At 37.2% G+C, this 24,543-nt stretch overlaps 1 protein-coding gene across 1 annotated transcript; it reads right to left on the bottom strand.

Moving 5' to 3' along the window:
• Positions 1-8,604: 8,604 nt before the first annotated feature.
• LOC107828491 (cellulose synthase A catalytic subunit 8 [UDP-forming]) lies at positions 8,605-21,968 on the bottom strand. Its single transcript, XM_016655811.2, is given in 26 exon segments — positions 8,605-9,382; positions 9,586-9,939; positions 10,052-10,251; positions 10,335-10,581; positions 10,708-10,920; positions 11,009-11,134; positions 11,324-11,461; positions 11,557-11,902; positions 11,991-12,257; positions 12,486-12,633; positions 12,733-12,784; positions 12,898-12,983; positions 13,135-13,354; positions 14,623-14,690; positions 15,122-15,159; positions 15,161-15,243; positions 15,342-15,495; positions 15,571-15,898; positions 17,348-17,425; positions 17,769-17,811; positions 18,076-18,132; positions 19,486-19,545; positions 20,538-20,594; positions 20,862-20,923; positions 21,538-21,637; positions 21,821-21,968. Coding segments are annotated over 26 exon segments (4,209 nt in total). The 5' UTR covers positions 21,917-21,968; the 3' UTR covers positions 8,605-8,794.
• Positions 21,969-24,543: the final 2,575 nt, after the last annotated feature.

A 24,543-nucleotide genomic window follows, 5' to 3' on the forward strand; every position in this document is an offset into this window, starting at 1 on the left:
AGGAATATGTAGACCCTGGATCAAATAGTACCGAAGCATCCCTACTGTAGACAAAATAATATTTATGATCACGGCATCTGAGGCTACTACATCTAGTCTGGCTAGAAAGGCATAGAACCTAGCTACCCACCTGCCCGGCCTCCACCTCTAGGATGACCCTTACCCACCTGCCCTCTGCCTCTGGGCGGCCGGATGGCTAGTGGGGCAACTGGCGATGTAATCATGGGTTGCTGACCCTGTTGTACTGCCTTGCCCCGAAGCCTGGGGCAGAACCTTCGCACATGACTAAGATCTATGCACTCGAAACAGCCCTCTCGGAACGGTGGACTGCTGACCTGAAGTCTGTCCCTAATGGCTCGAACACCCACTGGAGGAACCCTGAATAGCTGGTGGACGATAGGAGCTCTGTGGAATGATGCTGAAATAGGGCCGCACTAGAGCACCCCAAGGAGGCAAGTAGTGCTGGATATATGGGCCTACTAGACTGACCCCTCACAAACTGACCTCTTCCCCCAAACGGAGCACCACTGAACCCTCCATAATATCGAAACCATTTGTCCCTCGACATCTGCTCTCGACTATGCTGACGAACACCCTCCACAACCAGCTCGTAAGAAGTCCCCATCTCAACCTCTCGGGCCATAGTGGCATGGATACCAGAGTGCAAACCCGCAAAAAACATTTGCACCCTCTCTGCATCGGTGGGAAGTATCATAAGTGCATGGAGAGACAACTCAGAGAATCTCGCCTTATAGTCGGTCACCGACATCTGACACTGCTGAAGCTGATCGAACTGAAATCGCAGCTCTTCCCTCTGAGAGGGTGGCATATATCTATCCAGAAAAAGGCGTGTGAACTGGTCCCAAGTCAAGGGAGGAGAACCTGCTGGCCTGCCAAGAAGATAGTACTATCACCATCTACGAGCCCTGCCCTCTAGCTGAAAGGTGGTAAAGTCCACCCTGTGGGACTCCAATATCCTCATGGTGTGCAGTCTGTCCCTGCAACGTTCAATAAAGTCTTGGAGGTCCTTATGTCGCTCACCTCCAAAGTAGGAGGATGTAGCCTGGTCCATCTATCCAATAGATTCTGCGACTCGCCGGCCGCAGCTGGCCTAGGCTCAGGTATAGATGTTGTAATTGGCTGAGCTCCGCCCATAGGTAGTGCTCCCGGGGTCTGATATACGGTAGCTGCATGCCCTGGATCCTGAGTGGTAGGGGTTTGTGCTCCTCCTCCCGCCTGAGATGTGGCTGGGTTTACTGGAAATAAACCAGCCTATGTCATAGAATCCATGAACCACAACAGGCCCATGACCTCCTGGAATCCTGGTGCGGACCTGAAATCCACTGGTGTTGGCTCCGATGCGGGCACCTCGCCCTGCTCCTCAATGATAGGATCCTCTATTGGATCCACTGGTGGCACAACTGGAGCAACTCTAGGATGCCATCGTCCTCTACCACCAGCTGGAGCTCTCCCTCGGCCTTTAGCAACAGGGGGAGTAGCTCCTCCATGGTCAGGTACATCTGTCATGCGCGTTCTCACCATCTGTGAGAGAATAAGAGAAATATACTTAGCACAACATCAACTACATGATATGAGATGAATAAAGAGTAGTTTCCTACCACCCTATAGCCTCTTGAAGATAAGTACGGATATCCCCGAACCGATCCGCAAGACTCTGTGAGGTATGCTCATGACTTGTGAGACCTACGTGAACCTAGTGCTCTGATACCATATTGTCACGACCCAATTTTTCTTATAGGCCGTGATGACGCCTAATGTTGCTTCTAGGCAAGCCAACGGTAAACTAGCCATGTATTTATTCTTTTAATAATTTCAAAGTTGTTGATTTTTATTTATTAAGTAAAGGAGAAGTGGAAAAATTTGACAAAGTAAAGCGTACACAAATAAAAGAACAAGTATGGTGAAATAAATACTCAAAAGCCAACAAGTGTCTACTAGCATGTTTTCAAGACCCGGTATCACAAGTGTATGAGCAACTAGTAGAATATACAAAACACCTAAGCTACTATCTGAAATGAGATAGACAGAAAGTAAATACAAAAGAGAGAGACAGCGGGTGCTGCAGAACGGACTCGGAGAGCAGCTCACCACTGTGCCTCAGGGTAACGGGGGTGCGCGCCTGAGTGAACACCAGATGCACCTGCTTCAGATCCAACACGATCAGTGCAGAAGTGTAGCGTGAGTACATAAATAATATGTACCCAGCAAGTATCCAGTCTAACCTCGAAGAAGTAGTGACGAGGGGTAGACATCGACACTTACTATGGGACAACAATGAAAATACATAAATTCTAAATAGGCATGGAATATGTGAATAATAATAATAATATAACAACAAGCAGTAAGTAAATGATTTTTTAACTGATAGAAATTTCCAAAAAATCTCCAACTAACATATACTAACTCTAAATCAATTTCGGGCCAATAAATAAATTATAACCTCTCAAATCATGAAAATAATATCAAGTGTATTCGGGCTCCAAGCATTAACACGCACGATTTATGCTGAGGTCGTACGGCCCGATCCAGAATAATGTGTACACTGCCGAGGGTCGAGCGGCTCGAGCCACATATGCATCTATTATACTGCCGAGGTATTCGGCCCGCTCCACAAGAAGAGAGAACACTCTATGAATATCCAATTTAAAAGTTATCACAAGACTAATACACAAGGAAGCACAATTTTTATTAATGGTCAAATAACCCGCCAAAACTCAAAGTAAGTGAAATTCGGCCTTTATTAATCATTTATCAAGTTTCAATATAAGTTAGGCACTTACATTAACAAGTAGAGTGCAAACAATACAAGTATTTTATGATTTGGATCCTAAAACTACCCGGATTTAAGCATGATTAGTAGCTACGCACGGACTCTCGTCACCTCATGCGTACGTAGCCCCCACAATTAGAAGCAAATAGTAATTTAAAATATCTATGGGATAAATTCTCTCTTACAAGGTTAGGCAAGAGACTTATCTCGTCTCAAAGCTCACTTTCCGGCCCACCAATTCGCTCTAAAGCCTCAACCTGGTGCCGAACAATTCGAAGCTAGCCAAATGTTATATACATTAATCAATATACGCTCACAAGTTCATAATTTAGCTATTAGAGTAATTACTCAACCCAAATTGAAAGATTCCTAAAATTCACTTCCGGGCCCACGCGTCTGGATTCCTAAAATATTTGAAGATAAATATTACCCATAGCCTCACGAACTTAAATATATAATTTTTACTTAATTCCATAACCAATTTCGTGCTCAAACCTCATTTTTACCAAAACCCTAGGTTTTTCACAAATCCCCTTTAATTTCACAAGTTTTCCATGTTAAATCTATCTATGATTCGCATATTTAGCTAAAGAACTGATAAGGATCACTTACCTCTTGATGTTGATGAAAACCCTCCACAAAATTCTCTCAAAATCTCCTAAGACAAAGTGGGAAATGAGGGAAATGAAGCTAAGCCCCGTAATAAAATATCCTTACACCAATCACAGATGTCGCAAATGCGACATCTTGTTCGTAAATGCGAGGGTCGCAATTGCGACAAAACCATCGCAAATTCGAAGGCTGGCCATCTCTGACATGGTCGCAAATGCGACAAAAAACTTCCCATTTGCGAAGAGGTGCTGATCGCAAAAGCAAAGGAAAAGCTCGCAAATGCGAGTCCTGCCTCGCCCAGGCTTCATCGCAATTGCGAAGCCCACCTCGCAAATGCGAGGTTCACAAATGCGAATAAAATGTCACATTTGCGATACCTGAGGCACCAGCAAAAGAAAACCAGAAAACTGAAGTCCTTCCACCCCTCTGAATGCGTCTGAAACTCACCCAAACCCTCGGGGCTACACACCAAATGTATACACAAGTCTAAAAGTACAGTACAAACTCGCTAGCGCGATCAAAACACCGAAATAACATCTAGAATCACGAATCGGATGCCAAAATCTATGAATTAGACCATGAAACTCAAGAACTTCTGCGCGTCCGATTCCTATCAAATCTATTGGGAATGACGCCAAATTTTTTATACAAGTCACAAATCACCATACGGAACTATTCCCAGGCCCATAATCCCAAACAGACCTCGATAACACCAAAACCTACTCCAAATCAAACTTAAAGAACTTGAAAAACCTTCAATGCGCCAACATTCAATATTAAGCGCTGAAATGCTCCCGGGTCATTCGAAACGCGATCCGAATATACACTCAAGTCCAAAATCATCATACGAACCTATTGGGACCGTCAAATCCCAGTTCCGAGGTCGTTTACTCAAAACTTGATTCAAGTCAAACTTAACCATTTTAAGCCAATATCAAGGAATTAAGTGTTCCGATTTTAACCCGAACCCTTCCAAACCCAAACTAACCATCCCTGCAAGTCATAAAACAATAAAAGTACATATGGGGAGTCTTAAATAGGGTAACGGGAATCTAGAAAGCAAAATGACCGGTCGGATCGTTACATTCAAAATCTAAATCCAACCCGACTCTCAAAACTTAAATTCTTATTTTTCAAAAATTTGACAAGTTTTCACAAATTTTCACAAATTTTCACTTTGATTCACATGATTTTGATGTTAAAATCTAAGATATGTAGATGGAATATGATTAGAAATAGATTAGAATCACTTATCCAAAGTTTATAGATGAAAATCCCCTTTCCAAATCGCCTTCTACCGAGTCTAGGGTTCTAAAATGAGAGAATGAGAGATGAAACCCCCGACTTCTAGCCCTTTTGATTAGCTGTTGATGTTAATTACGACATGGGTTTGCAATTGCGAAGAATACATCGCAAATGCGGCCACTGACCTTCCAACTGGCACCTTGCAATTACGATCAACGGGTTCGCAAATGCAAACCCTGCCCCCTTCGCTAAAGCGATAATTTAGTCGCAAATATGAACTACCCAAAATGCTAGACCACTTCGCAATTGCGAGCCTGGTATCACAATTATGATACCTGAGGCTCTAAGCTCGTAATTGTGAACCTGGTGTTCGCATATGCGATACCTAAAGCATCTGCATACTAGATTCTGTAATTTAAGTCCAAAACACTCCGGAACATGTCTGAAACTTATCCGAGCCCTCGGGTCTCCAAACCAAACATCAACATAAGTCTAAAAACATCATACGAACTCACTCACGCGATCAAAATATAAAAATAACATCTAAAATGCACGAATTTCAAAGTAAAGTTCAAGAATCTCTAGAATTACAACTAAATATTCGAATTTTATCAAATTAACTCCAAATGATACCAAATTTTACAGACATGTTCTAAATAGAATAACAGACCTATTCCAATTCCCAAATCAAATTCCGAGCTCGATAGCTAAAAGTCAACCTACGGTCAAACCTTTCAACTTCAAATTGCCAAATTTCGGCAAAATAACACAAATCAACCTAAGGACTTTTGAAATCAATTTAGGGCATACGTCCAAGGCCAAAATCATGATACAAAGCTATCTAAGCCATCAAAATACCATTCTGGGGTCGTTTTCACAAAATTTAAAGTTTGGTCAACATTTCTACTTTAAGCTTCTAAGTCAAAAATCAAAGGGCCCAAATCAACTCGAAAGATTCCCGAAATGAAACTAACCAACCCCATAAGTCATAAAATCATAAACACACATGTGTGAAGCATAAAAAAAGGTAATGAAGTGCAATTACACAAAATAACCGATCGAGTCGTTACAAGAATCTATCAACACATGAACCATCTTTTCTCTTATGCCCCTTTTAACTCTCGCAGTCCTAGATTCCACAGTTCCATCAAGAGAATGAACTGACATCTGTGGGATCAAAGCTGAATCCTCACAGGTCTCCTCTTCCACCATATACTCATCCACTTCTCTCTCTTCACCACCTTCCTCTACCTCTAGGATAAACAATTGTTTCTTTTTCTTGCATACATGGCCAGGTGTGTATTTCTCATCACACCAAAAACACAGTCCCTTTGCCCATTTTTCATCCATATCTGCACTTGTAAGTCTCCTTGATGACTTCACTGCAGGTTGCCCATAAGCATTAGGGAGTTTGCTTAATTTTGCTCCCTTCTCACTACCAGAATATTGGCCTTGGGAATAACTTCTTGAACCTGAGCTCCAAGAAGTGTTAGTATTTGGAAGTATAGGCTTATAAGGTCTTACGGTCATTTGGTTTTTCCCCTTCTATAATTGTAATGAGTGTTCAACTAGTTTAGCCAAACTATAAGCCTTCATCAACGTCCTTGGGGCTAGCATTATAACCTGAACTTATATTTCTGACTTCAATCTCTTCAAGAAACAACTAATAGAATATTCTTCGGACAGTTTTACTTGGTTAAGCAAACCATCAAATTGATCTAAAAATCCCTGAATTCCACCAGTCTGTTTTAACCCAAGCAATTCAGACATGGGATCTTCATATAGATTATGCCCAAATCTCAGGTACAAAGCCCTCACATAATCCCCCATCTAGGTAATCCTCCTCACACTCGAGATTTCATCATAGATTGGTGCCAATGTAAAGCTCTTCCTTCCAAATTAATAGAAACAACTCTAACCTTCTGCTCTTCATATGTATTATCATAATCGAAAAATTGTTCACACCTATACACCCACCCTTTTAAATCTTCACCACTAAATTTTGAAAATTCTATAAAGACACTTCTACTACTCCCATTAAACTTGTTACCTGCTGCATGCACTCCACCACCATCGGCCGGAGCTGGTGCGACTGGTGCCGCTGGGACAGCTAGAACTGAAGCATTAGTTGCAATTGTTGCCACTAGTTGTCGAATTCATTAATCATATCCTCATGGCGTTCACCCAAGAGACGGGCCTACTCTCTAATTTCATCTACCTCCAGTCGCAATTCGCCATTCCTAGTTATTTACGGCATGATTTGTGGCCAAGGTTCGACTGCTCTGATACCAGTGTTGCGTATTTAACAATGGAGATCTAAAATTGGACGTGAATCTAAGAGATTAGGGAGAGAATAATCTCTGAACAATACACTTCAATGCACTGCAAGAGTAATTGAGACTAAGAAGAGAGAAAAGTTTTATTGAATATTTGAATTCAACATATCTATCCTTTACTATGTATTTCGTATTTATAGCCATTGTAACAACCAATTAGCTCAACTCACTAGATCAACTCACTAACTAACTTCTGACAACTAACCGTATAACTAACTCATACCCCTTCTAACTAATTGGCATATAACACATGAATCAAAAAAAATAATCAAAAGAGCTTTTTTTTATGGTTAAATTAAATAATAACAATGACAATAAGTATATCAATAACTATGATAGAGGTTGACAATATTGTTTTGCAAAAAATTTAGTTTGTGCCGTTTGAAAGTAAACCTAAGACCTCTACTTACAAAGTTGTCTCGGAAACAAAAGGACCATAGAATTAAGGTTGCCATTTTTAAGTTCAATTTATATACTCATTTTCATTTCAATACTTGCGATCTTAAATTTAGATTTTTACACTGTTTGTTAATGTTTCATTAATCGAACGTGTTCAATAAAAAAAATTAACATCACATTGTGACATCTAAAGTATGCTTACTAGCTCTGTTAGAACCATAAGAAGAAGAAAAATTAGATTAGGTGCTACAAGTAGGCTGCATGTGTTGTTGTATCAGAGGGGTTGCAGGGTGAGGGAGTACAACTAAACAGCAGCCAAAAAAAATAATAATAATTTATTCCATTTAAAATGACACTCAATTCCTAAAAAAGGACACCTGTCAAAAATTTACAAATTTATTAACTTTAAATTTTTTTATTTTACCCTTAATAACATGTTTTTGTAGCCAGAAAAATATAAATATCTATTAGAGCGTGCTCAGTTAAAGATCGTCGTATAAAATGAAACGGAGTGAATAATATATATGAGTGTAAATGATTTTTTATTTTTATTTTCATTACTGGATGATTAAATCTTCCGTTTGGATTGTAAATATAAAAATGGGAATATTTTGGTGCTCATTAATAAAAGTCGTAGCCCTCAACTTATTTTTGGTACAGTTCCATACTGTATAATGAAACTCGTTTTGTGTTACTACTTACTCGTTTTATTGGATTGCAATTATTTCACTATGTTTGATCAAGGTGTAAAACTGTAAATTAGTTCTTTTAGAAACTTATACAATGTAATCTAGCATTGTCATTTTAGTTCTAAGGTATGATCCTATGTATATAATATGGGTATGGCGGGGCTCTATCCCAACCTTACGATGTTATGTGACTCTTAGAGACTTGTAGATAGACCGTTTGTTGTACGGCCTTGTCGGCTTCTGTTTTGATGTACAAGTGCTCATGGTAGCCTTGTCGCCCCGTCTATATACTTATGCGTGTCATTTTGAAATGTAATTAATCGTATAACTTTCTATCTATATTCAGATTTAATATTAAGTTGGTTGTTGAATGACATACGCGGGTGCTCGGTAAGTAAGGTTGGGTGCCGGTCGTGCCCCTCCGTTTTGGGTGTGACAAACTTGAAACCTTCGAAGCTAAATGGATTGAATTGAATAACACCATAATATTCATTATCAGCTCAACTTCCTTTTAACTTTGAAATTTCAAGCGTTTCAATTCAAAATTCAACATTGTATAATTTCCAATTAAATTTTCCTTACACTTCTTCCTTAGCTGGAGAAAACTGATACAAGCTGCTCAAAACTATGCAAGACTAGGGAAGTTTTCACCTCCACACTAGATGAAAAGGAAGTCTACATTTCAAACATGTGATAAAGTTCAAGAAATCTTGTTCCAGAGCTCAACAATCAATGGAAATGCAGTTTTGAGCCATGGCTGCAGGATCATCTTTGGAGACAAATGGATTAATCTTGACCCAAACAAGTGAAAAAACAGAAGCCAAGAGTACAGACCATAACACAACAATGGTTGGTGTTCGATTTTGGCGTCCCATGAGACCTTTGAGGAATGGATAAAGATGAAGGATCACCCAAAATGAGAAGAAAACTTTGCCAAATAAAGGTCCCCAAGCTTCATATCCTTTGTTGAGTGCATCAGAGAAACCAGCAACAACACCAACTAAGTTGAGAATGAGAATTGTAGTTGGAGGGATCAAGACTGTTGTCCATTTGAAGATGTAGAGATCGCCAAACTCTCCATCATCTGCAGCTTTGGCTGTCACTGTGAAGTTTGTGTCTATACCAGCAAGCATTTTGAGGAATCCTTGGAAAACTGCAAAGAGATGGGCAGAGACACCACCAATCACCCAAAACTGCTCGTTACGCCACCAGTCCTCTATGCCTATACCACTCCATCGTAGCTCGAGCACACCTGTCACTATAATGGAAAGGAAAAGCCCAAGAAACAGTATACTCGCAACGTTTGATAGCTGCATACAAGGCACAAGAATTTGATTCAGTAATAGAAACTAAAGAAACAGCAGTCTTAGGGATGATGAATTTTGCAAAATAGAAACTAAAGAATTTGATGCAAATAGTAATTTTGCAAAAATTTCAAATCTCGGAACATTTAGTAGTCCATAATGGCTTTAGAAAGTTGGAAACAAGCCTCAGAGAAGTGGGAAGCATTTACCGTAGGAATGATGAATTTTCCTGTAAGAAGGCAAACAGCAGGAATAGTACAATAAGCAATGAGGGGAAGAGAAGTAAAAGGATAGACAATGGTGTTGGTGTAGGCAAGTCGTTGGAGCCATTTGAGGCGGCCGCCTCCAAATCCATACCACAAAGGGCAATGCCTACTCAAGAAAATCTCCACCGATCCAAGAGCCCATCGAAGAACTTGGTGCAATCTGTCTGACAAGTTGATAGGAGCTGACCCTTTGAAAGCAGGCCTCAATGGCATGCAGTATATTGATCTCCATCCCCTGCACTGCATCTTGAATCCAGTCAAGATATCCTCTGTCACTGAACCATATATCCAACCAATCTGAAAAGGCCAAACAAAAACAAAAATAAGTTAAACCAAAAGATCAATCAGAAAGTAGGCTTGAGACTTCAGGAAAAAAAAAGTCTTGAAAAGAGCAAGAGTCAATTTTTACTTCTTTTCCCCATGCTGTCTTCTCCTCATAACCACAGCCGATAACATGAATTGCTTCTCTAATCAGTATCGATGGATTGACAGAATCAGGTACTCCTCCATTTTCCATCAACGTAGACTCGATAAACACGGATGACATGCCAAAAGTTTTCTCAAAACTCATCTGAGAGATAAGTAAGGACCTCTCATGCTCGTCATAATCTGCAGACACAAAAATGATAGCAGCTTAATTGCAAGGATAATGGTGCTAAATAAAGGGAATGTTGTTGTACTGGAAAACTCACTTTCAATTTCTCTTAGGTTGAAGATTGCAGAATTTAGATCTTCTCTTTTTGCATCACGATGTACCTCAGTGAGATCCTTCTCTTTGGCTGGTTTCTTGCGGCGACAGCAACAAGAGCAAGATGAAGAAGATTTGGGTAATGTAGGCAGATTAGAAGGGCTATAACCGTAAAGTGCTTGCCTATTGAAACAACATCCTGTACCGACATATACAGGTCCTTGGATTCCATCCAAACCTTTCATGTTAACCTGAAATCATGAAAAAATAGCAATTAAGAGTATGATGTTGAATGAAGAAAGATTATTTTTTTTATTTTTAAATAGATGAAGAAATTCATTTGAGAAATGCTAACTTTAGGTGGTCAAGATACTTACATCAAAGAAGACTATGTTTCTGTTAGCATATCTGTCACTTTTATCAATCCCATCAAATCTCTGGGGGAACTGCACATAACAGACATCTCTGCCGACTTGTGGATCCATTAGGAAACACATAGCCTCACGAATGGCTTTGCTGTTATTGACGTAGTGATCACAGTCAAGATTGAGAATGTAGGGTGCATTTGTGAGAACTGCAGACACCCTTATCTGATAAATAAAAAACAAGTAAGTTTGTGAAAGGAAGTAAACAAAAATCGTCTGAGATCAATGCTAATGAATTGCTTTTTGAACACACCAGAGCATTTTCAGCACCAGCTTTTTTGTGGTGCTGATAACCGGGTCTTTTCTCTCTTGAGACATAAACGAGTCGTGGAAGTTCATTTCCTTCAATGTCATGTGCACCACTATGTCCCAAGAAAACCTGTATAAGAAGAAAAATTATGGAGTAACTGAACATCGCAAATACTAAAACTTCAAGAAGCAAAAACTGTGACCTCAAAAATATGGAGTATGAACTAAAATGATCTGAAAGCAGCAAGTGCAAGGATTGTTGCAAAATCTTCATTGTGATTTTATTGAAACTGAGATAGGTTAATAAGTAACAAGTAACCTGAATCATTCCAGGATGATCACGCGGGTTGTTTCCTGGCCAAGGAGTTCCATCCGCCATGGTCCAGCCATCCTCTGGTGTTTTCTGAGCCTTGGCAACTAAAGCATTTACCCTCACTTTATACTCTTCATATTCTCTCTGCAAATACCAAATAAAAGACCAATAATGTAACCCAATTCTTGAACCATATAGTATATGTTTATCTCATACTATTTCAAAAACTAGGCTCTTACCTTCATTGCTCTACGCTCCTTGACAAAAGAAGGCTGCACCTTGTCTTTCAAGTAATCAAACTTTTGCGAGAAGTAGAACTCAGGTGCACGTGGTTCAATTGAAAATTTCTTGCAGAATGGTACCCATTTCCTTGCAAATTCAGAAGTCTCAGCTAGTGACTCAAATGTAAGCATTGAGCCACCATCATCAGATACATAGCAGGAAACTTTCTCGACAGGATAGTCAACCGCAAGGATTGAGAGAACAGTGTTGGCAGTAATCAAAGGAGGTTCTTTCATAGGATCAACTGTACTGACAAAGAAATCTACTGGTGCAAGCTGACAAGGTTCTCCCTCCCTTTCAAACCTACAAAAGATTCAAGAAAAATTAACAAGATTACACTTTTTATCAAGTTGTAAGAAAGTAATGAACATTTTTGAAGAAGATTCCTAACCTTGCAGATAGCCTGTCAATATATGTCTCTCGGTTGATAGGAGACCATTTAGGGAACTGATCCAACACCCAAGAGAAAGCAAACCAGATCTCACAAATAACAGAAACAAGCCACAGGGGATAGGCACTTTCAACTGGATGTGTTACTCTATAGTGGAAGAAAAGACACAGAACTATAAATCGGATGATAATCACGATTCTGTATGGAGCAATTTGAGATTTCGGCACAGGAATGATTCTTGAAAGTGGCTCTGCAGCATCTGCTAACCTACACAAGTTATATTACACGCAATCAATAGATGCATGATGGAAATAGAGCAAGTTCATAATTCGAAGTCACTGAAGGTGGATTAAACACCATTGCTTATAACTGGAAGAGTCCTTTTATTTCTTGTTAGTTATTTAGATATCTAGACAAAAGAAATCAACCCCATTTCAAGAAAACTATGGAATTATACAAAAAGTGCAAGACTATCTTTTGCAAAAGCCTACTTACTGTGGCTTTTCTTCCATCTGCTGCTCAGGTGGAACTTCAGCTTCTTGTACAACAGTCTTACTTTGGGTCTTCTTTTTCTTGTTTTTCTTTTCCTTCCAACTTTCTACTCTATTCTTCCATATTGGATTCCCAGAATCATCATGATATTCTTCATGAGGAAATAGCAAGTAAGTTGATAATGTTCTTCATTGAACTACACTACAAAGAGCTATTATGAATCTTGTACAGCAAAGGTTCATATACTTACCACTGTCCACAGTTGAAACAGTGCTGACATTTCTAGCATGAACTCCAACATCCTACATTGAAAACAATAATCACAGAATATTGTCAGCAGCTAAACTTCGATTTCATGTCTCAAGGACTAAACATAGAAAGAAACATGTGAAGTTTCACCAGATATAATTAGTACCTGAGCAGTATTAAGATGAGAAGCCGTTGTAGCATGGTTAGTAGAAGATTCATGCTCATTTTCTCCATCAGCCATAGTCAAGCCCTCTGCACAATTTAACCATGCATAATAAGCATAGAACTATGTTACAATTTCTTTGTACTTCTTTTACCGAATTATCACATGGGATCATTAATCAGATAAATTTAAGTCTTAAATAAAGCCAAATTGTCAAGAAAACTAGATTAATTTAAGTACCATCATAAGGAGTTGCACAGCGTAAACAAGCATTGCGCCCTTCTTTGATCTCATAATGCAAGCAAGACTTACAAACAGGATAATTGCACTCATGACAAGCCACAAAGACTTCACCATTAGTATTTTCTAACCCCACTTGTTCGCCGCAAATGTTACATATCGGAACCCCTGACTCCATCATTTTTCCACTCACAAACTCACTGTTCAATCTTTGCCACAGCTAGCACACAAGGTGATGCTTTGTTCTTTGTTACTTGCAAGAATATAAAGAAGGAATGTTCACTTAACGTACAAAAGCTAAGGAATGAGAAACATTATTGTAATGGTGAAGGAACGTTTGGAGGGTGGTTATGGCCAGCTTGTAGGTTGAGAAGTTGGTGTCAAAGGTATATTTTCAGAGAAGAAAGCAAAGCAAAATGTTGACAGAGATTTTTCAAATATTTGCGGGAGTTGGAAGGAATGAATATGGTTGGAGCTTGTACATCTTAACCAACTAATTGTACCAAACTTTGAGTCAGACTGCAGCTTCAACCCTGAGCCACCCCCCACACACCTCCTTTGACAGAAGTCAAGCCACATGCCTCTCTTTTCTTTTTCTTTTTTCTTTAGATCTAAGTTATGGACTACTATATACTAACATTATAAAAAAAATTACCGCATAAAAAAGATTAACATTACCGTTAATATGTGATAATAGGTTAGTTATCATTTTTATTTAGTTACCAATTAATGCTTATCAAAAAAATATTATTCGTAATTAAGTGATCTAATTGTATAAAAATATATAACATTCGTGCATAAAATTTAAACTCTTCATTTTTATCAAAGATTTTTTTTCTTACCATCTATAGATTTACTGTCAAAATCAAGGAAGAATAAAAGCTCTAACATCAAACAATGTGATTCGTACCGAATATCTTTTTCTTTTCACCTATCTGTTTTCTACTCTCTATCTAAGGACAAATATTTTCGTGTAGATATACAAATATAAAATACAAGTACTGCGAATTAAAATACAAATATTTTTTAGGTCACTCCATCATATAATCCCCCTTCATCCAGTCTGCCCGGAATTATAACTAGGATCAATTTATTCATGTTTTTATGTTCTAATTAAAGATTGTCTATTTTTATATCTCAACGAATCAGATTATTCTCTTCACCAATATATGCAAAATGCAATCTCAATAAGAACATAATCTCTCTGACTCGACTGTCCTAAATCATCCAGTTCAAATTAACAAGATTAAAAATTAACATAAAAAATATTTGGAAACTCGTGATAATCAGGCGTGAATTCATGTTAACTTTATATGATGTAAAATAGATGTTAAGAAGTACGAAAATTGAAAAAGAATACTTATCTTTACGCTCTATACACACCAGATAGTTCAATATAAATGTATTGGACAAATCAATGACATAATGTACCAAGAACAGGCTCACAATTAGGTATGTTAGTATTGTAACTGCAACCAATAGGTATACCTCACAGTTGCACGCACGCTCAAGCATACATGCAGTAGATATCTTCAGAGTGTTTTTATTATATAGTGCTGCTTACAAATTAAGAGAATAATATACAAACAAAAGTGCGTCGAAGTAACTATCTAATTAAGTAATGTCAATTCTCAATATCAAAGTCTCAGGACCCATTCCCCTACCACAATGAAAAAAAGAAGAGAGGAAATGTAGAGACAACCTCAGACTCTGGATGTCCAAGACATCTTTTTGCAATGGAGAGACAACCTCAGATTCTTGATATTTAATACATCTTTTTGCAATTACATTGGAAATTCAAACATTTATTCTTCAGATGCAAAAGCATATGCCAATACCATTGCTTTAGAACCTAGTTATTTAGGTCAAAACCTTGTAGGATAGAACCTTGATTGGCGAAGCCATGAACGTCCAATTAGCGTGCAAGAGAAAAAGCCATATTTGGTGTATAGGGAGCATAACATTCTCCGAGGGTCACATCATGTACAAGTAAAGTGTCTCGGCTCAATCTGTGTTGCTTCACCCGATGGTGTAAACCTTCACTACCTTGGATGTATCACAGACGACTAGGTTCTCTGAATCAGTAGGAGTTGTGCAAAGCCAGTTCACCTGATTAGTTAAAGAGTCAATCATGAGATAAATATACAAAACAATCGAAGCATAAAGTGGGAGAGAGAAATCATAAAAAGCAATGAAGCAAGACTCACTTTTCTGCTCAAACTTAAGCTAGAGCGAAGGAAATCGCAGCCTGTGCTTGTCTCACCAGTGATGAGAAACTTAGAGCAATCCCATACTTTTACTTGTTTGTCATTGCCACCTGAAATTATGAACTTCCCTTTGTCTCCAAATGTTGAAAAAGTCCTAATAAAATTTCGGCAGAGTTAGTGCTGGCAGGCGCGGTAGATTTGAGCATGCTATGCTATAACGAAAACTTACACACAAGATACAGCAGCAGTGTGTCCTCCCAAAGCGTGATCAAGGTGCAGGTCTCCTCCATTTTGATTTCCATTTTCAGGATCAGCAGAAGAACTGCCAACTTTTGGGGCTGATTTAGAACCTTTCTTGGGTTTAGCTGAACTTTTGGACTTGACAGCATTGGGTTCTGACTCAACCTTTATTACAGAAACAACTCCATCACCCCTAGCCACAACACATATCTTCTCAAATTTATCCACCACATCAGCTTCAGGAACAGCCAGAGCATGAACGAAGGCAGGGTTCAAACATTGTCCCATATTACCTTTGTTTCCCGTGTCAAGTGTGCCTACAGCAAACAAAGAAAACTTTAACAGCTGATTTAATCAATCTGGATATATCAAGATGGCATTTTCTAGTACATTAGCTTGGCTAAGAGTATTGGATCCAGGTAGTGGTGGCAAAATGGTTAAACGAAAACAGTTATCCACCCATATTATCTATTAAAAAATGGGTTGGATAATGAACTATTTAAAAACGGGTCAAATATGATAAGAAACATATTATCCACTTAGAAAATGGATAATCAATGGATAACTAATGGGTTTAACTTTTACATTTGTAAAGCCTCAAATTGGGGTTCCAAGTTTGGGGGACTAAAAATTCTCCCAATACCGATCATATTCAAGAAACCATGAATAATATGGATATCCATATTATCCGTCGGTTAACCCGTTTTTTATCTGTATTAAATATGGGTCGGGTCGGATAATTTATCCGTTTTTTTCATTACCCGTTTTCGACATGCCCATATCCGACCCGACATGCCCCACCCATTTGCCACCCTAGATCCAGGTATGAGTCTGTCTGAAACTACATTCAACCGTTGTAGGTTTTGTATGCATTGTGAAGGATCCAAAAGGAAATGCCCGCATCAGTCCTAGATGGGTGAACAGAGGTAAAATGATGAGCGGCGGTTTGATTTTTCTGTAAAAATGGAGACAAGAGAACCAAAACTACATGTAGCAAGCAGGAGGCAGTAATTATTTAGGTCTCGCGTGAACTTGACTGCGCAGTAGGTTTTATTGAGCATTAAAGTAGTTGGAGCGCACAAGAATAGTCATGAATCACTTCTAGCCAATCCTGCCTAGGCGGATAACCTCGAATGTTGAAAAGGCACTCTTACAAAAATTATGACAGACCTAAGTTAAGGGCTCTAGAATAATATTTAACATGGGAGGAAGATAAAAAAAAATTAATCAGTGAAAATGGGAGGAAGATAATCGACTATCTACTTCCAATTCCCATTTCACACCACAAACTGAACTAGCAGTGATGCTTTCCGAGCAATGGAGGATACATTTAGATATAATCCTAAATGTGGTCCATTTCTGTTCTCCATTGATACAAGACATGTTATCTGATTTATTATTAACTCATTGAGCATTTCCTCTACCACATAACCAACACCATGGAAATGGAAAACAGAAACCAAAGTTACACAGTAATACGCACTTGACTCATACTCCCGAAATTTATCTCTCTGAGAATCCCTGTTTACTTATAACATTATTACTTTATCTTATTTTGACCTACAAGGAAAATATTAGTACTGTCTTACACATATTAAACCATTACATTATCCCTTTTCAACTACTATATGAAATACTCAGATATGCAGTTCTGGTGTAGTAAGGCATGCATTCAACTTGAGAGTATAAATTACCATAGTAACTAGTACTAGAAACTGCAAATATACAAAAGAGTGCATAGTTACATCGTAGAAGGCTTAACCTACCAAAGTCCCAAATCGTCTGCGGTCGTCCCTTGGAGAAGTCCCATAGCACAAGTTTTGAATCAAGACCTCCAGTGATGACTTAAAAATGACACAAAAATACAAGATATTGTCGTCATCAGCTTATAAGAAACAATATGGAAGCCCTATTTAATCTCCAAACATCATAGGAAATTGAACAGAAAGCAGCAGGCTGTCACAACTTGCACATTTTATTAAAACCCTATGTACTACAACTTGCACATTTTTCGAAACCTTACATTGTTCCATTCATGTTCATTTATGTACGCCATTCACTTCAACGTGTATGTGGGTCATATGTATTTCTAGAGGGGGATGGTCAATGTCATGGGGGCCGGTGTTGGGTTTTGGGGGGGGGGGGGGGGTAATATAGGACTTCTGAAAATTTTGGTTCCAAAAGTACCTTCCCAAGGCCTCCAAGGAATGAATTGAGCACTGCTACATATCTGATAAGATAGTTAAGGTCACAAATGATAGGTTCAGAATAAGAAAATAGTTCCCTATTTGAAGTTGGGGAAGAAAAAATGGAAAAAGAAACATCACAGCCAAAATACAAGTAGGACTACTTCACATGCCAAAAACATAATACAAGAAAAGAAATAACAAATAAGTAGAATATAGAACAGTAAAAATTTAACTACAAAAGAAAGACATAAAAAGATCACCATGTTTCTGGGAGAAACTTATCATAGTTATATGAAAAAGGATACACTTGTGTGGCCAGCTCTCAATGTTTTGTACATTCGACTTTGGCGGATGTCAATGATCTGCAAGTAGCACTCAGATGTCCAACATACATATAGAAATAGCGAAACACTTTTATCTCTTAAAAGTTTCACAACTCATCAAGTAGCTAACACATTCCAGACATTGTAGTAAGACCAACAAATAAACCAATATAGCAGAAATGTTGCAAGACAAATAGACTAATATGCGTGCATGGCCATTTATGTATATCTATGTATTTATGGACCTCACTTTGTAAATATGAGAGGGGAAAAGAGGGAGAGAGATCGATACGAACATATATAAATCCTTCAAGCAATAGGATACACGACAGCGGAGACTTAAAAACATGGAGTAGACAAATCTTCTCCCTTTCTATCGTCTGAACATTGTAATGATAAAGGGAGGTATGCTTTCCACAGATAGCGCACAATTAATCAACACTCAATAGTCCAGATTTGTAGTAGCAACGAGGTAAATTGTCAGAGAGGAATATGTTGGAGCAGATGAGCACTATGAGGTGCGAAGGATGAAGCATTAAGAGGGTCTTCCCAACATCATTGATGTGCATAATCCTCAGTAATTTGCAAAAACATATCTTCCAGTAACACCATAATAGACCAGAATTACTTCCTTTCCTAAAAATTAAATAAGAAAGAGGACTCCAAATCGTGGTACACAACTTATATCAGATCAAGACATAAGAATAGTTTTTTTTTTAGATGGACAAGACATAAGAATATTATTAGATAAAAAAATTGAATCCCGACCCCAAAGGCCGAAAATACAAAATTTTACAGCTAACAGAAGATACCATAATTCTCAATTTTCTTTATCAGGTTTAACAGCATACACCAGAATCTTGTTACACCATGAACTCAATGATATTAAACCATACTCGACCAACACCTTAATTACCTATCAGTGTACAGAATTGAAGCCCAGATCCACAAAGGAATAAAGCCAAAAGGCTAGATTTCACTTCCCAAGATTGAATTTTTACTTTATATTTTGGTAGCCAGACACGGATTCCGGGGACTTTGTGAAAGAGGGCATATTTTCCCATGTCTTACCGATAAAATACGGCAAGAACTTATTAGCATAGATGACTTGCTAAACCTGAAAACCCTAATGACGCTTCCTCTTAGAACAAACAGCTATTTCCTGTTGGGAGGCCACACCTATGGCACGGGCTTCCACAACCTGTAACTTCTTTTAGACAACTTTATAGCTGCTGCATTGCTATTAATATTAAATTTATTCCATGAAGAAACAAATATGATCTCGACCTGTTTGTTGCATCCACCACTCTTGAATCACTATCATGCACCGTAAACTAAGTGGATTCATGGCATTATGTTATAGAATACAATACACACATTTAGCTGTCCTACCTTGACATCACCACTATCATCTGCTGCAGCGAGGTACGATGACTTTGAGTTGCAAGCAATCTACAGAACAGAAACATTAAGCACGCAGAATTATAATTGGTATTGTTTGAAAATATAGTAAAACTAATTGAGGCACCTGAAATATGACCTTATTAGACAGGAGAAAATCACATGAGATAATGTGAAAAGGAAGATAGGTAAGTATCAAATAAAAGAGTGCACAAAACCTAATACTTATCCAAATGAACAAATACAGCATAAATCGTAAATTTCTACTTCTAAGCCTGTGCAAGGTGGATCTGTTGGACATGACATTTAGGCCATAGAACTAAAGACAGAGAATTGGGTGCAAATTGCCTAAAAATCAACAAGGGACGTTAACAAAGCCCTGTATTTTATAAAATCTCTGTTAATGTGGAGATGCGGTACAGTGTATTGCAGAGCTACCCACCTATTCGTGTTGGTGGTTGAACCATAATCATTTTACAAAATAAGATAGAGAGATAAGTGATGTAACACTTTCCCCTGGTTTCTGCACCTACTCCTGAAATTATGTCCAGAAGCACCATTATTCGGGTTTGAAAAGCAGAGTGATCGATAAAATGTACAATGTTGAACGGGCAGCCATTGACGCGGAAAGACTCCTAAATTGCTTTTAGCTAAATGCCATGAGCTAATGCTCATAAGAGACCAACATCAGGTTAAGAGATAAGAGTAGAAAATAACTGACACATATAGCTGAAGTGTTAGGAATCAAATTCCAAAAATACTGGCAAATGCTTGAATAAGAGGCTAGAGGTTAATAAAGAAGGTGCTGAAGATAGCAAGACATTGTATTACCAACTGAACTCATGATCGGGCATATTCCTAATAACATGACTAGTGGATAATTACAAGACGAGCACAAGGCCATATTTTGGAAAACAGGAGAATAATATAAAATGTATAGTGCAAAAATCCATTCTCAAACGGTAGGTAACTTCCAATGATATTGACAGTGAGACAAACGAGAAAATATAAGGTTAAAAAAAAGAAATGAACAGCAATCAGACCTGATTTATCTCATCCTTGTTGTAATTGTAACTGTGCAGTAGTTTCGATGCAGTAACCTTCAAATAAAATTAAAGTGGATAAATAACAAAATATTTGTGTCCTAGCATCCAAAAGTGATAAAAGAGAATAAGTGGAGAGAAGCCAATTCAAACCAAGTTACAACATAAAATTCAGAAGGAAAAGCGTTTTGATCAGACAGATACTAGTAAGGGTCAAAAGTAGCCATGTACGAGTGCCAGAATCACATAAGAACTGGTAATCTATAAAAGCCCGTACAAGAAATAAGTCATGGGAAAGTAGTTGTGGAACAATGATAACATTACCATATTCACATCAAAGCATTTGACTTCATTTCCCGACGAGACATAAACAACATCTTCATTTCCTGCACAATGGATCACATGTTTGATATTGAGATTGAAGGCTCTCAAGAATTTCAAGTTATGCTAGTAATGTCAGCGGAAGGTTATCATCCCTCCAACTAATGTATTTCAGTGCAGAAACAGAGATGTCAAAATCAATACTCATTTCGTTTCAAATTAGATGATGTACTTTCTTTTTTAGTCTGTTCCAAAATAAATGACCCATTTCTAAACTTGGAAATAATTCTAACTTTAAACTCTTCATTTTACCCATTTTATCATTAATGAGAAGTTTTTATAACCACACAAATGTCATGGCCCCATAAAGCTTTTAACCCTTAAGCTTTTAACACCAAAAGTTTTATTCTTTTTTCTTAAAATCAGTGCCGAGTCAAACTAACGCATCTAAATTGAAACGGAGGGAGTAATTTTTAATTGTCAGTAACTGTCTAAAAATAGCATACTCCATTATTTTGTCTAAATGCAGCCGCATATTTTTTAAGTTGGAATGTTCAGTGTTAGCGTCAGAGTGGTAAGAGTCGGAATATTGGAAGTTCTTGAGTCAAACACATTTTATTTAATGACACAATACCAATTAAATAAGGAGATGAGTGAAACAAAGTAAAATATCACAAACCTGGCTTGAAGCATAATGATGAGACCGGGTTACCATTTCCAACATCCATTGTAAAGATACTATCTTTGCACCTCAAATCGAACCAGCACACACACCCATCCTATTATTTATCAGCAAGAAAATGATCAAATACATTAAAACGACAGTCGAACTTAATGCACGGTCAATACTCAATAGGGTTTAAGCTCTTTTAATTACAAGAGTCAAAATTCAGAATCTAAAACAACACCAGAAGGCATATGCTTCATCTGGATGTCTAAATAATTAATGGAAAAAGGTGGACCTCAGCTGCGGTGGCAATAAGACCAGGGCGGTTTTGAGATGCGATAGAGCAAGTGGTGCTGGCTTTGTGACCCTTTAGCTTCCTTGGTTCCTCCATTGTACTCCAGTTGCTTTGAGTTTGTAACGCCGGTAATAAAAAACCCTCTCTGTGTGTTTTCTTTTTTTGGGGGGGGGGGGGGGGGGGGTTCAGACGATGTCGTATTGTTAATTTGTCAGGAGAAAATATTTATTGCACTAATATATGCAACAAATTATGTAAATATTTTAAGATTTAAGCAATAATATTAGATTAAAATAATATTCTAACTATGATTAAGTAATAATCTTACCCAAAAAATATATATATTATGCACTTATTAATGTTATATGCATAAGGAATAAAGTTTTATCAACGACTCCGATAAAGAGAAGTTCACTGTAATAAATTCAAATTGGATGATAGGAAAAATGGACTTACAATAACCTTGGATATGGGCGACTTGTGATATACTACAAATTAGACACATTTTATGTGACGCAATATTTATTTGTGATATATATATATATATATATATATATATATATATATATATATATATATATATATATATATATATATATATATATGAATATAAGTAAAGTAGTTGAAATGGAAATGTGAAGCATAACCTCCTACTAATATCTGGGATATTACTCGGGGGCGGCTAAATCCTAAAGCAAGTGAAACACTTGCTTTAGGCCCCAAATATTTAAGGGCCCCAAAATTACTAGTATTTCTCTATATATAGTAGTATATTATTTATATAATTATCTTTTATTATTGATAAATTTATTTTTTTATTGTCATATTAATTTTTAATAACTCGATTTCTTCCTCTAATTAATATAACTAAAATAGTTTTCTGTCAATCTTATTTTACTTTTTTACTTAATTATATTTCTCTATTCATTAGTTGGTCACGTAACTATATCTAATAATCTAACTTATTATTTATTTTCCTTACATAAATTATACTCTCTCCGTCCCAATTTATATGAAAGTGTTTGACTGGACATGGATTTTATGAAATAAAGGAAGGTTTTTGAAACTTGTAATCTTAAATAAATCATAGAAGTTTTTGGGCTAGAAATCATCTCATTAATGGTAAAATGAAAAATCTAAAGTTGAATTGTTACCAAATATAGAAATGGACTTACTAAAAAAAAGGAGTCACTTATGTTTTCTGGGTTCTCCCAGTTGTGATGCAATCAATGTTAAATTCATTTAATTTTCTGTATTTTATAAAACTAAGTTCTCATTTTTTTTAATTCCACATCCTGACTTGTCTAATTTTTTTTAAAACGATGTTCATTATATATATATATATTAAGATTTTGCTTTAGGCCTCTTATTAAGATTTTGTTTTAGGCCTCCGATGAGGTTGGGCTGCCCCTGATATTACTAGCATAGTTCATAGTTCTGGATTTTTTTGTTAAATTTTGAATTAAATATTGGTTAATCGGTGATCAACTTTTCATGATTGATAAGTGATAACAAGTAAATAAATGTAATGGTTTAGTTTATTTTATTTATTATATATATATATATATATATATATATATATATATATATATATATATATATATATATATATATATATATATAACATATTTAAATAATAAATGTGCTAGAATTAGAGGGGAAATGAAACGTGTATTACCTTAATTTGAGTTTTTCCTGCCTCGGAAGTTTCAGTGGTTCTCTGTTTATTCTTACTGATTGGAGTTAGAGGCAACCTATTAACGAACGAGTTTCATCGTCTAACTTAAGTTTTCATGTCACTAACTCCTGAACTTTCTTGTTGCTTTTGTACGATAAATATTAGCATGAACTTCATAAATGCCTCTATTTTCCCCTATAGAACTGAAAATAGGAACTAGGGAGATTACATTTTTAACAACTTTCTTCAATGTTAACCCCACGATCATGGTCATCCATTAAGTATATTTGACATGTCTTCCTCAAACTCTAGTCCTCCAATCAGAAACGACACCAAAATACAAAAAGACGTAATCCGCATATATTTTTAGATAGTAAACAATGGTGTAAAGAGGTACAATCATGGCTGACTTTTCAATTTTATTTGGACTTCACAATGTCGCACATGTAGCATAAGCCAATAGAATTGGTATTCAGAAAGAACAAAAAGGAGGAAGAAATTGGAGTTAAACAAACCGTTCGCTCTGCACTAACTCTGTTTATTTCAATAGCATTTTTGTGCCAATCTTGGCAAATACTGATATTCAAGTTAAACAAAATTTAAACTTCAATCGAATATCTCCATTAGAAATTCCAAAACTCACAACCAAAGAACCTATTTTTTTTTTTTGGCCTCTGAAGAGAGTTTGCCCTGCTCTTAGATTATATACATACTGCAACTCTCAACAATGTGAGTCAAGAAGCAGAAAAAATGGAACTTTAACAGGCTAACTAACTTTTCTTATACATTTTATAGTAGGAAAAAAGTGAGAAAGTTCACAAAGATTTGAACTTTAGGCTTTTACTGTGGAAGCAACAGTATGAGCCCACCTTTTGAGACTCCGTTTGACGTCAATTTCATTGCTGGTGGCAGGTATTTTCCAATTCATCAATGTGCTCATTCTATTCTTCTTTTCAAGAATTTCCCATGCCTCAGAAAGATAAGGCCTGGCTCTTGACTCAGATTTCTCAAAACAATTCACTTTTACTTGATCACCACTATCCCT

The sequence above is a fragment of the Nicotiana tabacum genome, chromosome 17 (assembly GCF_000715075.1).
Source record: "Nicotiana tabacum cultivar K326 chromosome 17, ASM71507v2, whole genome shotgun sequence".
NCBI classification, from domain to species: domain Eukaryota; kingdom Viridiplantae; phylum Streptophyta; class Magnoliopsida; order Solanales; family Solanaceae; genus Nicotiana; species Nicotiana tabacum.